The sequence below is a fragment of the Boleophthalmus pectinirostris genome, unplaced genomic scaffold (assembly GCF_026225935.1).
Source record: "Boleophthalmus pectinirostris isolate CB_2022bp ecotype Guang Dong unplaced genomic scaffold, ASM2622593v1 HiC_scaffold_12, whole genome shotgun sequence".
Classification (NCBI taxonomy): domain Eukaryota; kingdom Metazoa; phylum Chordata; class Actinopteri; order Gobiiformes; family Gobiidae; genus Boleophthalmus; species Boleophthalmus pectinirostris.
The window spans coordinates 34,619,150-34,646,657 of record NW_026571018.1 but is presented as its reverse complement, the minus strand read 5'-3'; the positions used below and the strand labels follow the sequence as shown (position 1 = coordinate 34,646,657).

At 40.6% G+C, this 27,508-nt stretch overlaps 1 protein-coding gene across 1 annotated transcript in view; it reads right to left on the bottom strand.

Moving 5' to 3' along the window:
• stk32a (serine/threonine kinase 32A) overlaps window positions 1-27,508 on the bottom strand; it is a 209,080-nt gene that overhangs the window by 71,527 nt on the left and 110,045 nt on the right. The window contains exons 3-4 of the mRNA XM_055149060.1: window positions 13,851-13,888; window positions 1,514-1,603 (exon numbers count right to left, since the gene is read on the bottom strand). Coding sequence (XP_055005035.1) covers window positions 1,514-1,603; window positions 13,851-13,888 — 128 coding nt within the window. The remainder of the gene's footprint in view (window positions 1-1,513; window positions 1,604-13,850; window positions 13,889-27,508) is intronic.

Below are 27,508 nucleotides of genomic sequence, written 5' to 3'. Positions count from 1 at the left end.
TTGAATTCTTGGGATTATGACAGAAATAATTTTTCTTTTCTTTTTTTTGGTGTGTGTGTGTGTCAATTTTGCATTTTTTTTGTTGTTTTTTTTTACACACGGGTGGGTCAGGACTAAACCAGGTCTAAACCAGGACTAATCTTGGACTTAAGAGAGAGAATGCCGAGCAGTTTGTCCACAAAGCGAGATCGGGCAATTACCTCCGTGAGGTGTGGAGCTCTCCATCGGTCCTTTCTCCTGCAGTCATTTTCTAGCCCGTCCCAACAGTGAGTCCTGTTTCAGTTCTGGTTTAGCCCTTGTTTATTCCTGTTTTAGTCCTGGTTCAGTCCTGGAATCAGTCCTAGGTTAGTCCTGGGTTAGTCCTGGTTACCTCCGCCAAGGAGGTTATGTTTTTGCCAGGTGTTTGTCTGTTTGTTTGTTTGTTTGTCTGTTAGCAACATAACTCAAAAAGTTATGGACCGATTTTGATGAAATTTTCAGAATTTGTTGGAAATGTGAAAAGGAAGAACTGATTTCCTTTTGGGGGTGATCCGGAAGAAATCCTGGATTCTGGATCACTTTTAAATTTTAGTTAACATTGTGGTAAATGGGGCCAAAAAATTTTTTTCTCAATATCTCGATTAATTATTGACCAAACCCCATGAAATTTGACTCAGGGATGGACAATGGGATCCTCTTTCATATTCCAAATTGAAAGATACGAGACAAATATTTATGGAAAACAAAATTAATATGAGGGGGACTGTAGTCCTTGGTGGAGGTCTGCGCTCTCTGAGTGCTTTTCTAGTTTAGTCTTGGTTCAGTCTGTGGCATAGGCAGCACAAAGGTTTGATATAATCAGGGGTTAACGGGCGGGTGTGGTGTTGTACTGCAGGTCTCCAAAAAGGGACCTGTGCAGTTCTCTACGCTGTAGGCTCTATTACGGAATAAATGAATCTTCAGTTTGTTACATAAAGAAGGAGGAAAATAACAAAAGGACGACAGCAGCAATAAGTTTTAAGAAGGATGCAAAAAGGGTTGCACCTGTCCTGTGTGAGAAAAGTGTATAAAGTGTGTGGTGAGGGGTTTTACAGCCTTAAAACATATATAATAATTGTAAAATATAAAGTTGATACTTCGCGGATTTCACCTATTGCGGGTTATTTTTAGAACGTAACCCCCGTGATAAACGAGGGACACTGAACTCTCACCTCGCAACCTGTGCACATGGCCTCTCACTTGTCCCGACCGGGATGGAAAACTGAGAATTTCAAGTCATTGTTAAATGTGCATTTGCACTTCGGCGTGTTGCAAACTGACCGACTGTTTGTGTCTGCTCGCTCCTTCTGAGTCACAGACGCTACGAGAGACGCTCAGTTTAATGCCCTTAATGAACGGTAATGAAAACCCGGACATCTGCATCAGTTTAAAAAAAAAACAACCCGGAAGCCCAGGACAGGACGCAAAATACGGACATGTCCGGGGAAAAACAGACGTCTGGTCACCCTAGTGCAATGCCCAGCTCTGTTCTTACCCATATATGGCTTGGTTCCTGCGATGGATGTAGCCTTGAGGTCGTCTTTTACGATAGCAGCGATGTTGAAGTCTGTAAGATGCACATGGCCTGTGGAGACACACATTAACACTGAGTTAGCTCAATTAAGATTATGACTGAAATGATGACAGAGCATATTTCATGGGCCAAAGAGTGAGTTTCATTAGCAAATACATAAGACAGACAGGGAAACTGTGCAGGAAACATAACACAAGGAAGCAGAAGAAGCACAAACTTGTATTCATTTCTTGTCTTTTTTATGTTTTAAGGCAGATTAGACAACGAGGAGCCACTACAGTCCCCTCTATCATCGGGGAACACTGGCTCGGGCGTGAATATTTTGGCGCTTTCCTCCAAAGTCAAAACCAATGACCCGGGTCCCACTTTGCTGCAAGATTTGAATCATCGCCGAGCCCACTCTAATGAGATCTGTGCCCCCTACAGGATCGCACATGGGACGGGACGGGGCTGGGCTTGGGACAGGGGAGAGGGGGACAGAGATGGAGAGGTGGAGAAAGAGGGAGAGAGTTTTGCCGCATAGTGATTGTTCGGATGAGTGGGTGTCCTCGATAACCTGCTATTGTAGAGCGCGCCTAGCCTCAGACTGTTAAGAAAAGCTTTATATGCAAATGACTTACAGTGTATACCAAGACTAAACACACAGATCTGAGTGTCTGATTTAGTACATTTTGATTAAATTTGAGCCCTGTATGATTTAAGTGCTAGACATTATGATAATAGATGATTGTTGTAATGCATTCTACTTTGTTTTGAACGTTTCATACTGTCGTTCATTCACACAGGTCAGTCTCCTTCAACTTTGTGTCACTTTGTAAGGGAGATCTGTTGAAATAATGACACCCTACTGCACTAAAGGGTCCACATTACTCTATATTCTGATCTGTTATAATCAGTGTTGGGAGCGATGCGCTACAAAAGTAATGACTTACTGTAATGCATTGCTTTTGCTGTAACGCAGTAATGTTGTAGTCAGGCTGGTACCGCCTAGTGCCTCCGCTCACTTTCATTTCTCTCCAGCAACTAGGTCAGGAATCGGAATACACTAGATGGTTTGCAAAAACCCTGGAAGTGCAAGTTCGAGCACCAGCCAGTCAGTGAAAAGTCATATATTTTTCCCGAGATCGAGGATTTAAAGCCGGAACATAGGCTGCGTTCAGACTGCAGCCTGAAGTGACCCAAATCTGATTTTTTGGCCTCTATGTGACCTGTATCTGATCTTTTAATGACAGTCTGAACGACACAGATCCGATTTTTTCAAATGCGACCCAGGACACTTGGATATGTGGTCCTGAATCCGATACATATCCGATCTTTTGACATGCGACTTCAGTGTGAACGGTCAAAGTGCATTCATCCGACCTACACGTTATCAACAAGCCACAAACATCATTATTCTGCGCTGAAGTAGGTGAAAATTGTAAACGAACTCCGTGTCACTGAAGTGAAGCACATCACCACTCACCACTCTTGGCTCCGTCTCCACATCCACACGTTCCTTTCAACGGACGTCGCTGCCGCTGCCCCACAAAACACCACGACCAAAAACCTCGTCCTTCTCCTTCTCAATCTCCTCCTTAAAACAAGTAAGTTGTTCATGTTCTGGCTCCGGTACGAAAGAAACTTTAAAATCTCCAGGTGCTCAATGCTCGCGTCCATGTTTGGACAACTTCCGTAAACACAGAGCACGCTCGCTGCGGTTGACGTCATCGTGTCTCCAGTGCACATGCGGGACACTTTCGGGCCGTTTAATGTTCACACTGGAGATCACATTTAATTGGAAATGTGAACGACCTCGCAAAAACATCGGATTTCACAAAAAAATCAGAATTGAGCGTTAAGCCCTGCAGTCTGAACGTAGCCAAAGAGGATGTTTGGTGAATTTGATCAAGGGGAAAGATGTTATTGTCCTTCTTCCTACAGGACTTGGGAAAAGCTTTATATACCAGTTATCCCTGTTAGCGACCCATTACATACGTCACGACCAAATAGTAGAGATTGGGTAAATGATAAAAAGTACCTGCCTACTGTCAAGTGAACGAAATCCAACAGTTTGTACGAAGTGAAACAAAGAGAAACCGGTTTATGAATCAAGCTAGTAATGTAGGGCATTAAAGGGAAAAAAATCGGTAATATTTTACTCGGTACTATGTGAGTAATGGGCGTTACAATGCTTTTTTAACCTGGATTGAAGTGGTGGGTTTTTCGTTTTTCTTCATACAAATTCATTAAAATCATCGTGATATCATCAGCAGTGCAGCGCTATTGTTAAGGTTCCAAGTGTTTGGACTGTGTAGACCGTCGGGTGACCACGGCGAAAGGATCGGCACAGAATTTCGCGCTCCACGGGGCTAATCGCAGCTGACACCCGATCATGCTTTGCGAACACCCTGCTCAGTCCTACATTCCAAGATTAGTCCTGGTTTGGTCCTGGTTCAGTCCTGGTTTAATCCTGGTTCAGTCCCGGTTCAGTCCTGGTTCAGCTCTGGTTTGGTCCTAGTTTAGTCCTGGTTCAGCTCTGGTCTAGTCCTGGTTTAGACTTGGTTTAGTCCTGGTTTGGTCCTGGTTTAATCTTGGTTCAGTCCTGGTTTAGTCCTGGTTTGGTCCTGGTTTGGTCCTGGTTTAATCCTGGTTCAGTCCCGGTTCAGTCCCAGTTCAGTCCTGGTTCAGCTCTGGTTTGGTCCTAGTTTAGTCCTGGTTCAGCTCTGGTCTAGATCTGGTTTAGACTTGGTTTAGTCCTGGTTTGGTCCTGATTTGGTCCTGGTTTGGTCCTGGTTTAATCCTGGTTCAGTCCTGGTTCAGTCCCGGTTCAGTCCTGGTTCAGTCCTGGTTCAGTCCTGGTTCAGTCCTGGTTCAGTCCTGGTTCAGCTCTGGTTTGGTCCTAGTTTAGTCCTGGTTCAGCTCTGGTCTAGTCCTGGTTTAGACTTGGTTTAGTCCTGGTTTGGTCCTGGTTTAGTCCACATACGGTGGAAAAGTTCAGCAATCAACATCTTCACTCGCTGATTGTTATTTGATGATCAGCGACAGTTATTTTGGTGAGAGTAATTTAATAGTAATGCTGTAGTCATGTAACGCCTTACATTTTAAACCCAGTAATATTGTAATGTAATGAATTATTTTGAAATCACAGTAACAAGTCATAAATAACATGTTACAGTTGCCCAGCAGTGGTTATAATGTAGTTTTCTCGTCAAAACAAACCTGGAGTTGTGTTTTGTTTCATTCACATGTTTAACACATAAATCAGATTTAGACTGAGTTTTTCCCTCAGTTCCACTTTGTGATGTCATGTGGTAATACAGGAATATTTCAGACCTGGAATTGCCAATCTCTACTGAACTAAAGGTAAAATGTAGCTGTTAACCTGAAATCTACAGCTTCATGACATCACAAGGTGGAACAGAGCATTTTGAGCTTTGGAGATGAAGACAGACTAATAATAAAGAGTTACTCAAATCTGTGTGAATGAAACAAAACACAACTCCAGGTCTGTTTTTGATGAGGTAACAGCTTTTTAACATGGCTAGAAGCTCACATGAGTCAGTTTTGCATAATATAGGACCTTTATACACTTTAACTTTTTGTGCAGGTGGGGCTTGTCTCTATGGAGATTCGAATGCTTTGCCTGAAATTGTATGGCAATAAATTTGAATTATTTTGCATGCATTTTAATATATCTTTTTATATCCTTTTCTCCTAAAATGCCTTGAAAAAGATGCATTCTTGCCCCAGTACAGATATATTGTATAAGCAGCTCTTGAGGTCAAAATAAGTTCAGTGTACTGGCTGCATCAAATTATGAAGTCATTTATTGTCTGAGAATCAGGAAGTGCACTGTTAGCATGCTCAATTGTGTTAGTATTAGCATGACGCACACCTTTGTGTTGCATATATTCAATAACAAGTGTTTTTCCTGCTAAAACAGACCTGAAAATGTTCACATTCTTACAGTGAGCAGGGTGTCCGCTCCACAGAGCTAACCTGTAACTGCTTCTATTTGGGACACTGCTGCTACTACTACTGCTACTGCTACTACTACTACTACCACTATCACTACCACTATTACTAATTCTACTAATTCTAGTAATTCTACTATTTCTAGTACTACAACTACTACAACTACAACTACTACAACTACTAGTACTACTAGTAGTGCTGCTGCTGCGACTACTACGACTACAACTACGACTACTAATACTAGTACTGCTACTACTAATGCTGCTACTACTGCTGCTACTACTACTACTACTACTACTACTTCTACTACTACTACTACTACTACTACTGCTGCTGATACTGATACTACTACTGCTACTACTGCTGCTGCTACTACTACTACTACCACTATCACTACCACTACTACTAATTCTACAAATTCTAGTAATTCTACTATTTCTAGTACTACAACTACTACAACTACTAGTACTACTAGTAGTGCTGCTGCTGCTACTACTACGACTGTTAATTCTACTACTACTACTAATTCGACTACTACGACTACAACTACGACTACTAATACTAGTACTGCTACTACTACTACTACTACTTCTACTTCTACTACTACTACTACTACTGCTGCTGATACTGATACTACTACTGCTGCTTATACTAATACGACTATTAATTCTACTTCTACTACTAATTTGACTACTACGACTACTACTACTAATACTACTGCTGCTACTACTACTGCTGCTACTAGTACTACTACTACTGCTGCTGATACTGATACTACTACCACTACTACTGCTAATTCTACAACTTCTACTACAACTTCTACCACTACGACCACCACTACTACTACCAGTACTACTACCACTATTATCACTACTACTACTTCTACTTGTACTACTACTTCTTTGTCTACCACTATAGCAAAAACACTTATAAACTTATGTTGTTGAGGAATAACTTCAAACACACTGCAAACTCTTTTCAAATGAACTAGTTCTGTTTCATGTTTTTAAGAAGGTAAAAACCAGGCACAGCATGTTCAAACATCAAATAAATTCCCTTTTTAATCTGTTGAAATCTCTTCCCATGAGCCTCGACTTCACATCATAATATTTGTATGTGTAATCCTGTTAAATCTGGTCAAACGCCGATTCCGTTTGTATGAATCAAGCAGAAGTCGTGTGTGCGCATGTCGTTTAATCAGTATTATCTAATGCTGGGATTACCTTCACATCTGCCCAGAGGTTATGTCACCCCGCTGCATGTTCTGCTCTTTCTATTCTGTGTCTGTTTACTCTTCACCTTTAATCACCCTGTTCACAAACGGAGCCGCGTCACGTGTAGAAAGACGAGGGATTAGACTGCACATTTCTATAGGCGGGATCAGACTCGGTTTCCGGTGCGATCGCTTTGAACGTTCCACACTGTGGGATTAAATCTTAAATATCTCCACGTAAACACGCAGGGGGCGCCACCAGGTTAAGGATAAAAGCCAGATCAGCGGAGAGCCGACCCCCCCTTGGACAACATAAACTTGGATGTAATCATTACGGGTGTTTCTATTGCTCAAAAATACAATTACTTTTTCTGTGAATAAAGGTGATTCTCCATAGATCTGAATTGTAATGTAGCATTGTGCTGTAACAATGCTTGTCGAGGTAGATGTAATCCATATGCAGTGTTGGGAAGGTTACTTTTAAAATGTATTCCCCTACAGATTACAGATTACATACCCCAGAATGTAGTTTGTAACGGAATCCATTAAATTACTTAAAGTGAGTAACGTAATCTGAATACTTTGGATTACTTGATATTGTCATGCTTTTTAGTTTAGTTCTGGTTTTAGTCCTGGTTTAGTCCTAGTTTAGTTCTAGTTTAGTCCTAGTTTAGTTTTGATTTTAGTTCTGGTTTAGTCCTACTTTAGTCCCAGTTTAGTTCTGGTTTTAGTCCTGGTTTAGTTCTAATTTAGTCCTAGTTTAGTTCTGGTTTAGTCCCAGTTTAGTTCTGGTTTTAGTCCTAGTTTAGTTCTGGTTTAGTTATAGTTTAGTCCTAGTTTAGTTATAGTTTAGTCCTAGTTTAGTTTTGATTTTAGTCCTGGTTTAGTCCTAGTTTAGTTCTAATTTAGTCCTAGTTTAGTTCTGGTTTAGTCCTAGTTTAGTTCTAATTTAGTCCTAGTTTAGTTCTGGTTTAGTCCTAGTTTAGTCCCAGTTTAGTTCTGGTTTTAGTCCTGGTTTAGTTCTAATTTAGTCCTAGTTTAGTTTTGATTTTAGTCCTGGTTTAGTCCTAGTTTAGTTCTAATTTAGTCCTAGTTTAGTTCTGGTTTAGTCCTAGTTTAGTCCCAGTTTAGTCCTGGTTTTAGTCCTGGTTTATCCCAAAATGTGAAAACTGAAAATGACCGCCCTGTAATCCATTTATTTCAACAAAGTAACTGTAAACCAATTACCGCTCACTGAAACGGTAACTGTAACTGAATACAGTTACTCATAATTTGTACTCTGATTACGTAACTCCGGTACATGTAATCTGTTACTCCCCAACACTGTCCATATAGTGGAACATACATGGCAATAACATTTCCATAAAAATAAAGATTACAGAAGAAGGAGCCGAGCATTACACTGTTTTTTGTTTTGTTTTTTGTTTTGGTTGGTTGGTTGTTTTTTGGTGTGGAGTTTACAACACCACTGATAATTACAAGGCAGCGTGTGTTTTGGTTCCTCTTCCCACTATCTACAAATGACAAATGCTTTATGTCGTCAATATGAAATGACTTGAACATTTGTGTTCCTTAAGACGCTTTTACAGGAATTACTATATTTTTGAGCAATAGAAACACCTGTGATGAATAAATGCTAGTGGGATATGTTTAATGTCATACCACGGAACATTACAGGCCAAGGCAAAGGAGAAATTTAATTTGTCAACTGGACAAGTGTTTATTTAGGTCGAAAACGTTCAGCTCGTCTAAGCTGCTCCTTCAGTTCTGAACAGTAGAAGAACTGAAGAATTGGATGAGCTGCGAAATCTTTTCGACTTAAATAAATGTCCAGTTGACAAAAATTTCTCCTTTGCCATGGATTCTACCTAAACGACTAAGTCCTGCACGAGTCCAGTCCATTTTTGGAGACCTGCACCTGCCCGCACTCGCGCAGTACAGCACCACACCCGCCCGATAACCCGTGATTATATCAAAGTTAAATCTGCACCTGCCCACACAACCCCCCACCCCACCCAACCACCCCAATAGTCCAGGACTAAACCAGGACTAAACCAGGCTGTGTAATTAGTGGGTTATAAATATATAGCCGCCAAGCCAATTACCTCTGCTGATGATTTTATGTAATAAATACACTAAAGCAGGGATGTCAAACTCATTTTGGTCTGGGGCCGTATCCAACCTACTTTGATCCTGAAGGGACCGGATCAGAAAACTCATGGCATATATATACCAAAAATAGCAATAAATAAATCTATGACAGAAATCGTTTTTAATTGATGAACTCTTTCTTTTACAAAATATTATAATATTATGAACAACCTGAAAATTTAAGAAAAATACGATTTTAACACAATGTTTTAACATGAACTTGTTTGCAAATAGGAATAAGTCCATTTTTCTTGGAAAACCCTGCACACTTTTCTCATTTTTGACATTTTTCTGATGAGGGTGTCACGGTCAACAGTCAAAACGATCGTCCTTTAAGAGCGTTTGGAAAGAGACAAGTCTTCATTTGTGCTGCTCTGGTGGGAGGGGCCACGTACAGAGACGCTGGAGACGCGGCACCAAAAATTACCAATATTTTAAAAGAAAATATAATTAAAATATTTTAGTAGAAAATCAGGGCCTTATGTTTGACACCCCTGCACTAAAGTGTCTCTCAGCCTGTTCCATCTTTCCAGGAAAAGACTGGGAAATGACATTTGTTTCCAGGGCAACAGATGTCTTGGATGTGTGTCAAGTATTTTTCTCCCGTTCGATGTTCATTTGATTCAAACGATCCACCCGTGTGTAATCACTACCCACCCCGCATACATGCCCGTAAAATTAAAGAACATTAAAATCCACCCATTTCACCAACGATTTGCGGGTTTCCGACTGTGGACTGAGAGATTCTACACACATTACATTGACATTGAACATTTCACTACAAATAAAGTGTACCTTAACCAACTACCCTTCAAATAAGAGTAAAGTAACAGGTACAGAAGTATCACATACATGACTGTCTAGCTTGGTGTTTTCAGAGTATAACACTCTCTCTTTAGTCCTTCTTTTCTACTCTACTCTTCACTGCTAAATCTTGACTTTCCTGATTCATCATTTTTCTCCTCTCCTCTGTCTGACTCTTTCTCTGGTCTCGTCCTTTCCTCTCTCCTTCTCCTCCTTCAGTCTTTCACTCCCCTTCTCACCTCTCTGCTCCTCCTCTCCCCTTTCCCTTTCTTTCCCTCGGTCTCTCTCGCTCCATCTTCCTGTCCTTCTCTCTCCTCTCTCCTCTTTCTGTTGGACAGTGATGAGACAGGGCTGCCATCCCGGAGCAGCTGCCCAGTGCCCCCCCGACCTCAGCAGTTTAGTGTGCGTGTGCCTGTTCGCGCGCGTGTGTTTGTGTGCGTGTTTGTGCGTTCGTGTGTGTGCATTTGCGAAGAAAACCTGTCAAAACAAACAGCCTTGGTGCCAGACGGCTCTTTTACATCAGAATAACTTAAAATCATGAAGGAGAATGAAGAAAAAAGGACTCTAAGGCTACAATCAGACTGCAGGGCTTAACGCTCAATTCAGATTTTTTTGTGAAATCCGATGTTTTTGCGAGGTCGTTCACATTTCCAGTTAAATGTGACTTGTATGTGACTCCAGTGTGAACATTAAACATCCTGAAAATGTCCCGCATGCGCAGTGGAGGACACGATGACGTCAACCGCAGCGAGCGTGCTCTGTGTTTACGGAAGTTGTCCAAACATGGACGCGAGCATTGAGCACCTGGCGATTTTAAAGTTCCTCTCGTACCGGAGCCAGAACATGAACAACTTGTTTTAAGGAGGAGATTGAGAAGGAGAAGGACGAGGTTTTTGACCGTGGCGTTTTGTGGGGCAGCGGCAGTGACGTCCGTTGAAAGGAACGTGTGGATGTGGAGACGTAGCCAAGAGTTCATTAACAATTTTCACCTACTTCAGCGCAGAATAGTGACGTTTGTCGCTTGTTGATAACGTGTAGGTCGAATGAATGCGCTTTGGCCGTTCAGACTGAAGTCACATGTCAAAAGATCAGATATGTATCGGTTTTAGGACCACATATCCAAGTGGCCTGGGTCGCATTTGAAAAAATCGGATCTGTGTCGTTCAGACTGTCATTAAAAGATCAGATACAGGAACATAGAGGCCAAAAAATTAGATTTGGGTCACTTCAGGCTGCAGTCTGAACGCAGCCTAAGTTTTGCTTGGTCACTGAAAAGCGCACAGTAGTGTTAGACCGCCTCAAATAAGGATCAAGTTTGGTGATAAGTTCATGAGTAAGCATGAAGAATGGAAATAAAAATATGAAATCAAATTGTGAGGCCAAAATTGGAAAATTAATCGTGAAATGTATATATCAGGAATTGTGGTAAAATCTCGTCGTCTCATTCTCGTGGACCCAATCTCATATCTCGTCTCGCCTTGTGGAAATTATGTCTCACTCCATCCCTACAAAAGTGAAAAAATGCATAGCACACTCAAGATGACCGATGTCCAATTGCTTTTTTATTTTTAAAATAACGTTTCGGCAAAAAAACGCCTTTGTCAGATATCTTGCTTGCTTTGTGTGCTGTGGTCCAAAGCAAGCAAGATATCTGACGAAGGCTTTTAAAAAATAAAAAAGCAATTGGACATCGGTCATCTGAGTGTGCTATGCATTTTTTCACTTTTGTCTTGCTGCTCCTTGCATTTGCACCTCCCAGGAATTTTGGTGTGCGCTTTATGTTTCTTTCGTTCCATCCCTAACACCTATTTTTATTATGGTATTTTGTGGAGGCTACAAAAGTGTGAATATTTCTGTCAATAATGCAAATAGTTAAGATTCCAAAGTGTTTAATAACAGTTATTTCATCATGTAGATTGGACTAAAACAGAGCAAAGGATCATGGTCTATGTTGTTCTCTGTGTTTTGTAGCTGTTGATGCACCATAACAATGAATTTAAGCAGAGAAACTTGTATTTCAATATATTGTGACGACCCATGGTATTATTGTGAGACTTTTGGCGATATGATATCACAATATTTTGGTTATTGTTACATGCATACTAAGGTTTTGGGTTAGACCAGAGCGCTCCAACCTGAAAGTCAGGAGGTACCACTTGCTCTCCACTCCCTTCGAAGCTCACCAAGGCATTTCTGAATTATATGTACTGTGCCGGTTAACAAAAAATGTATTAACTGCCATTATTTTGATGCATGACTTTGTGCACTAATAAATGGATAATGGTTTCATGTTTTATAGCCTTTTAACTGTCCCCATCTAACACCCAGTGAACACTAACAGCAGGTGCGGTCGGGTTCAGGACACGCTCAGGTCCCGGAAGACATTAAAAGTCATTAATATCAGTAACACAATGCCACACTGACCTCGCTGCAGTGCGGGTGTAGATGGGGGTGGGGCTCGGGCCTGCAGAAAGAATTCGCAAGAAGTCTATTTTTGCCGGACACTTCAGCTGTCTCTTAGCCTGATTCATCAGCCGGTTTCACTTCGTAGAAACCGTCTGGCCTCGCACTGTTAGAATTTGTTAGTTCGACGGTAGGCAGGGTACTTTCTTCATTTAACCAATCACTGCTATTTGGTTGTGATGTATGTAATGTGCCGCTAATGGGGATAACTGGTATATCAAGCTTTTCCCAAATCCTGTAGGAAGGAGGACAATAACGTCTTTCCCCTTGATAAAATTCACCAAACATTCTCTTTATTCCAGCTCTAAATCCTCGATCTCGAGAATCGTTGCCAACACAGAATATATGGCTCTTCACTGATTGGCTGGTGGCCAAACTCACACTTCCAGGGTTTTTGCAATCTAGTGCAGGGGTGGGCAAACTGGGGCTGTACGCGGCCCTTTAAACCTTTTAATCCGGCCCACTGAACTTGAATAAATTACAATAATAAACCTTGTTGATGTTTTATTTTTCCTGCATTTCCCAGTAGATGGCGCACTATATATACATTGAGGTGCGGCATATTCGGACCATGAGTGAGGTAGAAGTGTTCAAGACATAAGGCTGCACTGTTTCCATTTTGAGTGGTTTTAAAGCAAAATCAAAAGACTTATAGATGCTGTGTGACAAATCTTAAAGCATGGAACGTCTTAAGGGTCTAGTTTTACAGCACGTGTGACCTCGTGGCATGGGCTCTGTTTCTCAATGAGATCTAAGTGCTCAGGACTCATGCTCGCCTGTGGTGTGCAGTGGAGAAGACCTCTTTCACTTGTCGTGATTTCTGAAGCTTACTCGTCTGAAAGTTGCAGCACAATTGCAGAATACGTCCTACATGAGCATAAATACAAGTGCAATGGAGCCGGGCTCTTAACACGTCATGTCCTGTCTCCTGTCCGGCCCTTCAGTCAAATTTTAGAACCCTACGTGGCCCCCGAGCCAAAACGTTTGCCCACCCCTGATCTAGTGTGTTTTGATTCCTGACCTAGTCGCCGAAGAGAAATGAAATTGAGCGGAGGCACTAGGTGGCGCCAGCCTGACTATCAGTCTCTGACATCAAGCTGGCAAAATCACATGAGCAAAACAGGAAATCAGATGCGCAAGACTTACAGATTCGATGTATTTTCAGAATAAAATATTCCTGCACACTCCTGGTACTTTGCAAATGTACTTACTAATGGTAAATGGTCACAGTATCCAAAGGTGCGAGAAAGTGGTCATCGTGTGAAATGCCACTTTTTTTCTTTTTTTTTTTTACCAACAAGGCTTCTTGTACATTCTTATCTATCACGTGAACACCTGACAAGAGCGTGAATCTCCTTGAATACTATGTCTTGGGAGCCCAGTTTCCACACTCTGCATGTAGCCCGCCGCGACCGCACAGCAGCAGAGACCGCAATCAGTCAAGTCACAGTAAAACCACACCAAACCCGAACCCAAACCGCACCTGCAGTCAGTGTACACTGGGGGTAACACTCACCGTGAATCTTATATTTGCCCAATTTCTTGCGACCGCTGAAATAGCTCTGAATATCTCTCTGGCATTTTTGTTTTGTAAAAGGTAACTCACCGGAGGAAAAAGGTTAGAGACATCTGGGTTCGACAAAGCTCACCCAAAGGCCAAAGCTGATGTTCTGTCTGATTGTCTTTACACAATAATTGCGTCGCACTTACCATGTTCGTCCAGCAGGATGTTGTCAGGTTTGATGTCTCTGCGGAGAAAACACAAGAAAAGAAAGACACCAAGATTAGAACTGAGGGTCGGCATCAGATTTGCAGCTCATTTCAGCGCAAATAATCACACTTCAGAGCCGCTCATAAAGGCTGTAGGAATCTGGTTTGGGATAATACATTTGGAGCTGTACAAACACACATCTGTATATTTGCATAGATAGAGATTAAGCTTCTGCTGGGATTCACCAAAAGCACTGCCTGGACTGAAAATATGCAATAAGCGAGCACGTATTACAGAAGAGATTACAAGAAACTCTATTTGTACAGTATCTACTTTACATAATGATACGTTTTGTCTGTTTAGATTTATGTGTGTGCATATCAGCTGCTACAAGAGACAACAGAGGTCTTCAACAGAGGGTTAGGGAGGATGAGGATGAACTAGTTTTCAGTTGGTTCTGTCTGTTAGCTCCGTCATCATGTCTGTTTCTCTCTCTTCATTCAGTCGTCTGTCGCTCCCTGTCAAACTGCAAACACGTCGGCCCAGATTTTATCGTTTCTTCTAGGCTACATGTGAAGAGTTCCATTACAGCTTCACTTTAGCTCCGCACGTGCGAACGCGCATTAACCATTAACCAGGCAATCGCACTCCGCAGCAAGACTCCTCTCTGTCCACGGAGCGACCGAACAGAAGAGTAGGGAGAGCAACTGGGAGAGGAGGGGGAGTCGTGCCTTTCCTCTCAATGCTCAGATCAGAATGACCAAAAAAGTTCAGCGTCCTATATCAAACTTGTCCGTGCGCACTGTGGCTCCTCTCTTATTTAATCAGATCATTAAAAATGTCACTTAGTGATATTATAATGTAGAGCAGAGCATTTTGAGCTTTGGAGATGTAGACCAGGGGTGCTCAATACGTCGATCCCGATCTACCAGTCGATCGCCAAGGTCGTGGGGGTGGATCGCTGTGTCTACTCGTCTCGGACTCGCGTTTGGTCTCGTTGAGTGTCAGACCTTGAGTGAGAGACAAGACCAAAGTGCGATCATATTTCATTACGGCCGCTGCTGTTGGTAATAAACTTGTAGCGGGGTGCAGGAGCGTGTGGGGCGTCTCAGTGCAGCCTGTGCGCTCATTTGAAACCCGCGGAAGACTCTACGGCGCATCACAAACACACACGCTCCCTATGCACGGCTCGTCTGCGACAGAGTGTGTGCCCTCGTGTACCAGCGTGCATCACAGGGCAGGTTCAACTTCCTAAACATCCTACCTGTCCATCTGCCTCACGTCAGCACGCCGCCCCTCGCCTTTTCACGCTCTCGCTCCTTCCTGCGTACAGCGAACACAAGCCCCTCCCACAGTGCGGCTGATTAGAAGAGCAAGACCAAACGTGAAGCAAAAACGAGTCTAAATTTGTGTTACAGTGTTGCCACAAAGCAGGTCTACAGCATAGAGCGGATCTACAGAACAGACCTACTGCCACATTTGGCTGAAGTTTGTCTAACAAAAGTGCACAAATGCATCTGTGTTTGTCATAATGTACGTTTGGTTTGGTAAATGTGCAGAGGCTGGTAAATATCACTGCAAAACCAGAAAAGAATGCAACTCCAGTTTGGAACTTTAAAAAACAGGTTTAAAAATCTTCCTTCACTTTTTTCACAGTTTTGTGTAAAGTGCCAGAGGAAGTTCTCTTAAAGAAGAGGTTCTCAAACTGTGGGTGAGGGTCCAAAAAAGGGGCACAGAGTGTTTCAGTGCAGTTTGCTTGGCTTTGTATCAGGTAGATCTTTATGACTTGGTCATTTTGTAAGTAGCTCGCATGTTGAAAAAGTGTGAGCACCCCTGATGTAGACCGACTAATAAAGCAGGATGACTCAAACGTGTGATTGAAACGAAACACAACTCCAGGTCTGTTTTTGATGACGTAACAACATTAAACTCACAAGAATCCATTTTGCGTAACACAGGAACACACTTCCCCATGGACAATGAAGTCATCCCCAGCCTATTAAATAAGTAAATGGACGGATACTATAATGGAAAAGCACACTTTGCTACATAATTTATAAGTCTTACACTGAAGCCATTTGATTTGAAGCTTCATTCGTCTGCGTGTCGTCGTATGTCATGAGAAAGTGTGCGGGTGAGTAAGGGGGACAGCAGGTGGAGCCGTGGGAGCGACAGGGACACCTGAGAAGAGGGACAGGTGCACACTGACACCGCTCCAGTTCACACAGATATACAGCAGACATTTTGGAGCAGATGTTCATTTTTGGTTCTTGTAGTTTCGCCGAGTTATAACATCAATTCTAGACACTTTCACTTTGGGAACAATGTCAACCGCAGCAGCACAAACTTCAGCCATTTCATCTTTTCATCCTTTTTTCTTCTTTATACCCTCCCAGACTTGTTTTTTCTCTCCTTATGTAGATGCTTTGTCAGGAATGTTCCACAGTAACTAGAGACATGTTCACTATTCTACTAAGTTACAGGTTAGCTCTATGGAGTGGACTATAGAGGACCAAAAATAACAATTAGAAATAAATAAATACAAGAATAAATGTTGAAAAGTATTAAATTAAATGGCGAATAAAAATATAAATGTGTAAATAAATAAATGCATTCTGATGATTAAAAAGCTAAAATATGCTCTTTTTTATTTTTCTAATAATTTATACATTTTTACTTTTACTTATTAGTACATATATTTATATTTAAATTTCTTGATCTATTTTTTACAACTATTTATTTATTTATTTATTTTATTTATTTACATTTTAAAATTATTTTAACATTTTTCCTTTACTAATTTATTTATGTCCACATTTATTTATTTGCTACATTTATTTATGTCCACTTTTTTTCCTTTATATTTCTATGGTTCCACATTTATTTTTTTCCACTTTTCTTTGTTGCTTAAATGCAAATGAGTGGGTATAGTATTTGAAGTAGTAGTAATAGTAGTTGAAGTAGTAGTAATAGTAATAGGAGTAGTAGGAGTAGTAGTATTTGGAGTAGGAATAGGAGGAGTAGTAGTAGGAGTCGGAGTTGGAGTAGTAGTAGTAGGAGTAGGAGTATTGGTATTTGAAGTAGTAGGAGTAGTAGTATTTGAAGTAGGAGTAGGAGTAGTAGTTGAAGTAGTAGTAGTAGGAGGAGTAGGAATAGTATTTGAAGTAGTAGGAGTAGGAGTATCTGAAGTAGGAGTATTTGAAGTAGGAGTACGAGTATTTGAAGTAGGAGTAGGAGTATTTGAAGTAGGAGTAGGATTAGTAGTAATTGAAGTAGTAGGAGTATTTGAAGGAGGAGGAGGAGTAGTAGTAGTAGTATTTGGAGTAGTATTAGTATTAGTATTAGTATTAGAATTAGTATTTAAAGTAGTTGACGGACCTTTCCTCAGAAAAGTTACACAATGCACCTTTACCTGTTATGTGCATAAATCAAAATCCACCTGGAGCAAATACACTTTTATGCAAATGAAGGTTTCTAAATCCACCTTCTGTTACTTATGCAAATCTTCAATACGCACATAAAAAAAAAAAAAAAAAAAAAACATGTTGAAAATGCAACTAGTGTCAGTACGGAGTCAAACACTAACTCTGCCCAGTGTTGAACTCTGAAACATGAACTCTGTCTCAAGAGGAAACTTAACTCTCTCGGGAACAGGACCATATGTTCACGGACGCAATGTCGAAATGATCTTTTTAAGCGGTAAACCTACACTTTTACACTTCATTTTTGACTGTGTACTGCGGAACGTTCCGGGCTCAGCAGCAGTGACATCACAATGGAGATAAGCAGGTGGCGGACCCCTGAAAAAGTTACATAGTGCACCTTTAATCTATTCAGTGCATCTGTTTTAGCAATTCGTGATTGAAATACGCAAGCCCATACCAATGTTTTTAAGTTATCAAATTGCTTTTTTCCATGTATTTGAGCAAAAAGTGTCTTGCTCAAGGGCACATATATTGTATAAAGAGCTCTTCTGATCAGAATAAGTCCGCTGTGTGCTGTCTGTATCTGATTATAAAGCGTTTTTATGTTTATTATGTAAATGAGGAATAACTTTGGACCACTGCAAACTGTCTAAAATGAGATAGTTGTTTTTCACATTTTTAAAACAGTAAAAATCACGTACGGCGCCTTTAAACCAATATTTCAAATGTCAAAACAGAACTTTTTTATTTTTGCCTGACCATGAAACCGCACTTTTGTACCAAACATACTGTATTGTATTTTGAGTACTGCGCTGGCTCCTCTTAAAAGCCTGAAAAGTGGTCAAATAGTACACTTAGTTCTGTGTATACTCTGCTTTCTGAAAACATCCCAGCACTTTTGAGAGCACTCTGAACAGTGGTGAAAGAACAAATACTAAATTTTGTAACTTAAGTAAAAGTATCACATGAAAGGGCTTATATTACCGTATTTTTTGTACTATAAGGCGCACCGGATTATAAGGCGCAGTATCAGTAATGCTGAATTCTCTCATCTATTTTCATACATAAGGTGCACCGTATTATAAAGCACTTTAAGCGAAACAAACAGACGACACTTGAGACTGATCTCCTTAGCCCAGACGTCCACGATCCATTGGCAGATCGCGTTGCCTCCCTGTCTTGGTGAATGTGTATTACGAATGTGAATGTGAGTGGATCATTTAAAGGTTCTATGGAGGATTTTTTGTTTGTTTGTTTGTTTCAAATTGTCAATGATAGCATTATAAAGACGCACTAGCCTTGTGATTATGATGACCAAAAAAAGGGAATGAAAATCCATCAGCTCTGGACGTGGTGGGGCCAGCTAAACATTAGCCAATAGATAACAAGGCTGCCTCGTTATCTGTTGGCTGTTAGGTTGTCAAACAAACTCCCTACGTTTCTAGCATAACCGACTTGCCTGCGAGCTGGCATTACATGGTTTACGTACGCCTCTCACGCATTCTACACGCAAGATGTGGTTTACTCGACCAACACAGCATTTCTTAGCAGCTTTTTGGAGCACAAAGTTTGGTTTTTAACTTTCTATGAGGAGGACTCAAATATACATTGAGTAATAATGTGTTTAATGCAGCTTTGTGCAAATTTGTTTACATTTGATGGAAACAAAACTTAAAACCACATGGCTCATTTGCATAAACTATAAGCTCTGAAAAAAACTGCACGCTCTGATGCGGCTCAGCTTCTGTCGGACAAACTCCAAGAGACTCCTGACTACGGTAGCCGTAATGCTCCAACAATCCATCAAGCGGCTTCGTATCTTACCAAAATCGTACTAAAATATTTTGACAGATTTTTGAGCGCCGTGTACCACATGAAGTTAGTTCGAGGTCACTAAGCACAACCAGAAGGTGCACCAGATTACAAGGCGCACTGTTGATTTTTGAGAAAATGAAAGGATTTTAAGTGTGCCTTATAGTCCAAAAAGTACAGTACACTATTTTTTTAACCATGTTGTAATGTAGTTTCCTCATCACAAACAGACCTGGAGTTGTGTTTTGTTTCATTCACACATGTTTAACAAAAAACCCTGCATATTTGGGCTGAGTTCTTCTCTCAGACTGAAAACAATGGTAATACAGGAAGTGCTCCACTGTGTTTTTAAAGTCCATACGCTCAATTGGATAATTTCCGTCTCTACTGAACTAAATGTAAAAGGTGGCTGTTAACTTGAAAGTATTAAGGTACCCTTTTAAAATGTGCTGTATTTAAAGAGTAAACAAGTAGTTTGCGGCGATTTTGAGATTTAGTAAATCTTCAAATGTAATGTTTTTTGCTATTGTGTTGTCTGGAATGTTCCACAATATGGCATTAAACCTTTCTATCTTCATGGAGGCCAAACTAGATCAAGTTACAGGTCAGATCTGTGGAGAGGCGACCCCACAGACAGTCAGAATACCAGTTTGTGTCTGTATTTTTGAGCTATAAAACCACTTGTAATTGATGAAATGTAAAATAGAGCTGGTTAATGTCACACTGTGGAACATCTCAGGCAGAAACAAGCAGATGATAGACCTCCAACCAAAAAGTTACACAGTGCACCTTTAAGTACAGTACATAATTTCCACCACTGACTTCGAACGCCCCAGAAAAAAAAAAAAACATCCAATATTCAACAGCTCTCTTCTCAACTCGACTTCATTTGCTCCTGATGATCAAGTGCACAGCTCTGTTTGGCCAATTACCACGCCGCACCACACCCCGGCAACGGAAATCAACATCAGGACGAGGAATTCAATCATATTTGTAACGGGCTCGTACGTGGAGAGCTTTTCAAGTGCTCTTCATGAATCGGGCGAACTTGATATCCATTATGCTGAACGTGGCTGGTGAGTCTGTTTTATCCTCATCCAAAACATGCCCGTAAGTCGTGTTTTGATTCACACTAATAAATAGGCTGTCAAAAACCCAAATTAAAACCAGATATTCATTAAATTACTTTCCGAATGAGTGTCAAAACATATGCACCGCGTAATTGGACATTTACGGAATAGTTTTAAAGGCGTATTGTGTAGCTTTTATTGTGGAGGGTCCGCTTCCTGCTTGTTTCTATGGATATATGTCATTGCTCTGGAAGGAATGTTCCACAGTGTGATATTAAACAGCTCTACTCTGCATTTATTCAATTATAGGTGGTTTTATAGCTAAAAAATACCTTGAAAAATATGCATTCTGACTGTGAGCGGGGATGCCTCTCCACAGATCTGACCTGTAACTTTGTCTGGTTTGGTCTCCATGAAGATAGAAAGGTTTAATATCATACTGTGAAACATTCCAGACAAAGCAATAACATCTCCATGGAGAAAAACATTTGAGGGAAGTTGCACAATGCAACTTTAAGGTTCATGTATGTTCCACTTCCTGACATAAATGGATCTGTGCATGTAGTGTGTGTGCAGTAACCTTCACTGCATTTATACTACCTAAAGTGTGTAATGTCAAGACTGTTCTGTTAAATAACCACCAGAGGGCGCACAAAGTCAGTTAGAACTGATCAAAACAGACAAAACAGAGCACCAAATAAACAAACATGGAGGCGCCCAAGGCAAATTTTTAGATCACATCTGTTGCAAAAGATATGTATATGTATTTTTAAAATTTTGAAATAGTCACCTTTTGTTTTGATCACTATTTTGCACTTTGGGGGTTTCATAACCCTGACAAGGCACTGTTATGAAGAGAAAAGCTCACCAGGGGTTTGCACCACTGTCAACAAAACAAAAGGTAGCTACTTTTGAGGATTTCGATTTAAAATTAAAATCAATAAATAAGTAAAGTTGTCCATGAGCTTTGAGTAATGACTGAAAGGACAAGATCGTGGATACAAGCGATCAAAAAGAGATTCCTCTGCAAAGTGGCCGGGTGCTCCTTTAGAGATAGGGACTTTGTTCCGGATGCCTTCTGGATACCTCCGTCTGGACGTGTTCCAGGCATGTCCCATTAGGAGGCTCCGGGGGACGATCCAGGACACACTGGAGGGACTATGTCACTGGGTTGGCCTGGGAACGCCTTGGGGTCGCCCCAGAGGTGGAGTCCTTATGGATCAATAAAGTTTGAAGTCTAAATCTAAGAGGAGAGTCTGGGGTGGACAGCTGCCTCCATGACCCAGATAAAGTGGAAGAAAATGGATGGATTTTTTTTTTTCTTTGCTACATAATCCCATATCCCATATCTTGCTTCATATATTTGACGTCTTCTGTACGTTAGAGGTCTGCGCGGAACTGAATTTTCAGTCCCACTACCGCCCTCACCCGCACTGTGCAGTCCTGCTCCCACCCGCTCCCACAAAAAAAAATATTTTTCAGTCCCATTCTCACCCACATCTGCAATATTTTTTCTCTCACCCACTCTTAAATCCCCCAAGATGGGAACGTTCGCTTTCTTAAGCTCAAAGATCAAGCATGGAGAAGTGGAAAGGAATTGTCTAAAATGTGCACGAGGTTAGACCACATACGCAAGGCTGCTTAAAATGTTTTTATTAAGGCCAAATAAAATATCCGGCATTAGGCTTACATTCATCATTTGTATACTTTACTTTTCACTCATCTTTAGTTTTGCGGGACTGCAGTTTCATCATCCCACCCGCCCGCTCCCACATTGTGCAGTCCTGCTCCCACCCGCGCCCGCAATGAGCTTTCAAAATGTGTCCCACGCCGCACTGTTTTGCGTCGGGTTCCGCGGGTGCAGGCTCTACTGTACGTATATAAAATGTAGAAAGTAATAAACTGAAAAAGAAGACATGTCCAAAGTTTTAAATAGTAGTGTATGAAACAATACACTAGTAAGAATACTGCGTACGTCAATATCTGAAGTATTATTGAGTAAAATATTTGTAAGTCTTGGAATTTAACACTGCTGTTTAGGACCTTGGGGTAAAAAAAGACTAGGGAGAAACTTTTGAGTAAGTGAATATAAAAAATGAAGTGAGTGACATAAGTGAAAGCGCAGAGTGTCTCCAGTAGCTCGCCCCGGGGGAGAGCTCGCCTGAGGGATTAAGTCTCTGGGCGTCGTCTCTCTGGTGTAAAGTCAGGATGTAGATGGCTCTGTTTAAGCAGCTGTAGACTCAAACACATCATGAGGTAAATGAGAGGTTAAAGCTGGAGTGCCTGACTTGTTTTTCTGCAGCAGAGTGTATTAAAACAAACGCAGACGATTTAGTGAGTGCTGTCTGTGACTAAAACATGTTTTCAATTGCAAAAGTGTAAGAAAGAGCTGGATGTGCGACGTTATATAATGCTTTTGGGATGTGACTGGATTGACGAGTTTTGAAGTTAAATTAAGTTATCTAGCAGAAGTACTAGTATAAAACCTCATGGTAATATTCACGTGGTAATATTTAGATTTGTAGACGGATTTTGCAAAATTGACATTTCAGAACTTCTGTCATGTTCCTTTCTCAATTACCAAATCAAAGTTGAGTTCTGTACGCCGCGATTCACGCCCACTGCTCTTTATGCCATTCTATTTTATTTCTAAAAGTTATAATTGTATTTTCTTAGTTAGTTATCAGTTGTGTATAGGCCTCTTAGAATAACAATTTTTGAAGTGTGATTTATTGCTGAAGAAATTATAAATAAAGAGTCAAATTAATTTATGCCACTGAAATTGATTTTACCACATTTAAACCACAAATCCATCCATTTTCTTCTGCTTTATCCGGGGCCGGGTCGTGGAGGCAGCAGTCTGAGCACAGAGACCCAGACTTCTCTTTCCACACACACTTACTCCAACTCTTCCGGGGGGATCCCAAAGCGTTCCCAGGCCAGTCCAGAGATATAGTCCCTCCAGAGTGTCCTGGGTCCTCCCCGGGGCCCCTCCCGATGGGACATGAACACGTCTCCAGGCAGGCATTTGGAACAGACTCTCTACTCAGAGCTCCTCCTGTGTGCTCCTCACCCTACCTCTAAGGGAGCACCCAGTCACTCTGCGAAGCATACTAGTTTCAACCATTTATAGAGGCAATCTTGTTCTTTCGGGCATTTACCCAAAGCTCATGCCCATAGGTGAGGGTAGGAAGATAGATTGACATATGGGTGGAGAATCACTGCCTCAAGTGGAGCAGTTCAAGTGTCTCAGGATCTTATACCACAAAAAAATATTCAAAATATTATTTTAAAAAAAAAAAACATGAGCTGCAATAAATAAACTGCAGAATGACACATTTTAGTTCTGAGTTTGCACCTGTATGAGTCATAGAAGTGATTCATTCAACCTTCTACGCCTCAAATCTGATCATACTGCAACAAAACAAAACAATAACAGAAAAACAATCATATCAGCAGTGCAAAGAAAAATCACACACAATAAATACTGACCACCCAAAAATTATAGTTCTGTCTTTCATATATTATACGATAAGTCAATGTAGTACAAATCAAAGTTGAGTTTTGTATGCCATGATACACGCCCACTGTGCTTTATGTCATTCAATTTGATTTTCTTAATCAGTGACTCAGCAGTCACGAAGGACTCAGCAGTCGTGTTTCGACCTTAACAATTTTTGAAGTGCAGTTTGTTGCTGAAGAAATTATAGATAATACCAAAACTAATTTATGCTTTTTTTCCACAAATCCATGCATTTTCTTCTGCTTTATCCAGCTCCTCTGGGGGGATCCCGATGTGTTCCCAGGCCAGTATCATAGTACTGTACTAGTACCGTATTTTTCGGACTATAAGTCACACTTTTTTTCATGGTTTGAGTGATCCTGCAACTTACACGCAGATGCGACCTATATATTAAAATATATAATTTCACATGTTATTTTTGCACTGACAGCAACGAGAGGCCACTCTAGTCTTGTGTGTCAGTATCTGCTACTACTATTACTCCTGTACCACTGTCACTTATCTCTACTGTGCATGTCTCCAGCAGAAAGAGCCTCTGTCCTGTCTGTATCATGTCAGTGTCTTGTAGGATTTCAGCAGATTTCAGACTCGCACGAGAGCAGGGCTACTTGTATCGATCAGGTATGAATGGAAGTCCAGCTCCTGAAGTTTGAGACATTTCTTCTCGTCATTTACGCATACGGTTCATTAAGACGTATCCCACTTTAGCATCCTAACTTATTCTATCACACAACGCTAAACTGTTAATCATATTCTGCAGATTACAAGCTGCAAGTAGTGAAATCTGCATCTGAAAACGGTAATCGAGCATCAGAAAGAAAGTTTGGAGTGAGCGAGAAACTTGTGAGGGACTGGAGAAAAGGAGACTAAACTCAAACTGCGATGAAGAAAACAAAAAAAGCTCATCACGGGCTAAAAGCTCGATGTAGCTAGAGTTGGCGGGGTTGCTCAGATGTCACACTGAGGATGAAGAATTCAATGGATTTAGTGATTTGGAGTGAGATCAAGAGTTTGGTTAACTTAACTATCATAACATACTACATAATATACCATGTTTATATGTTCCGTTAACATACCAGATGCCTATTCAGCCTGTTGAAATGTTGGTTCCTGTATGATTTTGTAAAATAAATTTCCTCCCTAAAATGCAATTTATAATCCAGTGTGACTGAAATGTTTTTTTTCTTCTTCGTTATGCATTTTTTGGCTGGTGCGACTTATACTCCGGGAAATACGGTAATTATTGTGACAAGTCTAGTCGTTTCATTTTTGCACAGATCCGGTGCTGTATCTTTGAGTAAGTCGTTTTAGATGAATATTGTGATTTCAAATGTCCAAGTGAGAACATAATGATCCAAAAGTGTCATATAGTTTAGAACAATAGAGCAGACACAATCATAAAGGCTACGTTCACACTGCAGGGCTTAATGCTCAATTCCGATTTTTTTGTGAAATCTGATGTTTTTGCGAGATCGTTCACATTTCCAATTAAATGCGACTTGTATGTGATCTCCAGTGTGAACAGTAAATGGCCCGAAAGTGTCCCGCATGTGCACTGGAGACACGATGACGTCAACCACAGCGAGCGTGCTCTGTGTTTACGGAAGTTGTCCAAACATGGACGTGATCATTGAGCACCTGGCGATTTTAAAGTTCCTCTCGTACCGGAGCCAGAACATGAACAACTTACTTGTTTTAAGGAGGAGATTGAGAAGGAGAAGGATGAGGTTTTTGGCCGTGGTGTTTTGTGGGACAGCGGCAGCGACGTCCGTTGAAAGGAACGTGTGAATGTGGAGACGTAGCCAAGAGTGGTGAGTGGTGATGTGCTTCGCTTCAGTGACACGGAGTTCATTAACAATTTTCGCCTGCTTCAGCGCAGAATAATGACATTTGTGGCTTGTTGATAACGTGTAGGTCGGACGAATGCGCTTTGGCCGTTCAGACTGAAGTCGCATGTCAAAAGATCAGATATGTATCGGATTCAGGACCACGTATCCAAGTGTCCTGGGTCACATTTGAAAAAATCTGATCTGTGTCATTCAGACTGTCATAAAAAGATCAGATACAGGTCACATAGGGGCCAAAAAATCGGATTTGGGTCACTTCAGGCTGCAGTCTGAACGCAGCCAAAATGTCTTCTTTAAATACCTGCTCTCCACTTTTATGGTTTGAAAATCAGGTACAATATTACTTACATGATATAAAGCAGCACTAGTTATTAGATAATACAGCACCCAATCTAAGCTCCATTTAAAAGTTGATTCATATTTTCAGCCACAGGAACATTTGAAAGCATTGTTCATCATACTTGTAACTGCTCGTAGTAATTTGCCAACGTTCACAAAGCTCAAAGTAGAACAGTCGTCTGTAGCAGAGACTGAAGGTGCCATTTTGAGTCCATTGTCACTTGGCTCCCTCGCTGCCCACCTCTGCAGGAGCTCCACTTTTTGCCCACTTTGTGATGGTGATAAATGTCAAACAGAGCTCTCTTGTATTCCCTGTAATACATTATTAACAGGACTGAAAGTGTGAAGCTAATGCTTGCCTCAAGTGCGAAAGAAAGAGACTGTTTTGTTCCCCAAGTTTTTTCCATCGACATCAAAGGACATCAAAATGGTTCTCAAGATACAACTGAAGAACTTTACTCATATGTTTTAAAATTGGAACTGACACAAAGTAGTAGTGGTTTCATGTAATCAGAATAAATTTGGCCAAAAATTCTTAATTGGAAAAAAACGGACATTCATTGATTTTAAAGAAATGCTTAAAACAAGTCTGATGATGATTTATGGACTGAAAAACTGCACAGGGTTTCTATCTATGATGTCACAAACCCGGGAAATTTCAAACTGAGTGTCTGGTGAATGCTCAAAGGCAAAGCACCTTTTAATAGAAGATTACTGAAACTAAAGCGTGAATGAAATACAACTCCAGGTATATTTTTAATGAGGGAACACTATTTTAACATGGTTAAAAGCTCAAAAAGTCAAGTGTGCATATGTGCTCTTAAAATACTGAAAGCAGAAGATGAGCACAGGCAAAGAGACAAATGAACAACTCACAATTTTTTTTTCAATCCTATATCCATCTATCACAGGTTAAGATCAGCACATTGGCGGTGAAAAGTTCACTTTTAATAATTAGTAGTATTTTATTATTATTTATTTTTTTTTAACAACACTACAAAACAAAACAAAACATAGACTACAATCCAATAGATCAAACATGTCAAACTCAGGCCTAGGGGCCATATTTGCCCCACGACACAGTAATATTTGTCCCGCAAGATCATATCAAATATGTATTAGAGCTGCCTGCCGGCTACACATAGACTATAGAGACATTATTTATTTAAAATGTTGTTGTTATTTCATATTCTGCTTGTTCTGGATTCAATGTTTAAGCAAAACTATTATTAAATATTTATTTTAATAAGAAAAGGTTTAACATTACAAATCTCAAAAGAAAAGAAAACATGTAGATGTTGTTGAAACGTTTCAATACATATTTCGTTTGGCCCACGATTTTGTCCTAGTTTTTAAATTTGGCCTCTGTGAATTTAAGTCTGACCCCCCTCCCATACATCATGACCGAAAGGGTTTAGACCGAAAGGGTTTAGGCTGAAGTAGAAGGTACTTATAATGCCTGATCTTATTAAATGAATTCACATTTAAATGGTCACATACATTATGGACATGCACCCTGAAGAAGGATCAGCAGAGCTCAAACCTGTTTTGGCATACAAATCTTTATTTTGAGACATCTAAATTATTATTCTCATGTTAGTTTATCGTCTCTATTGGCTCTGCGTTCAGGTTCGGGGGAAA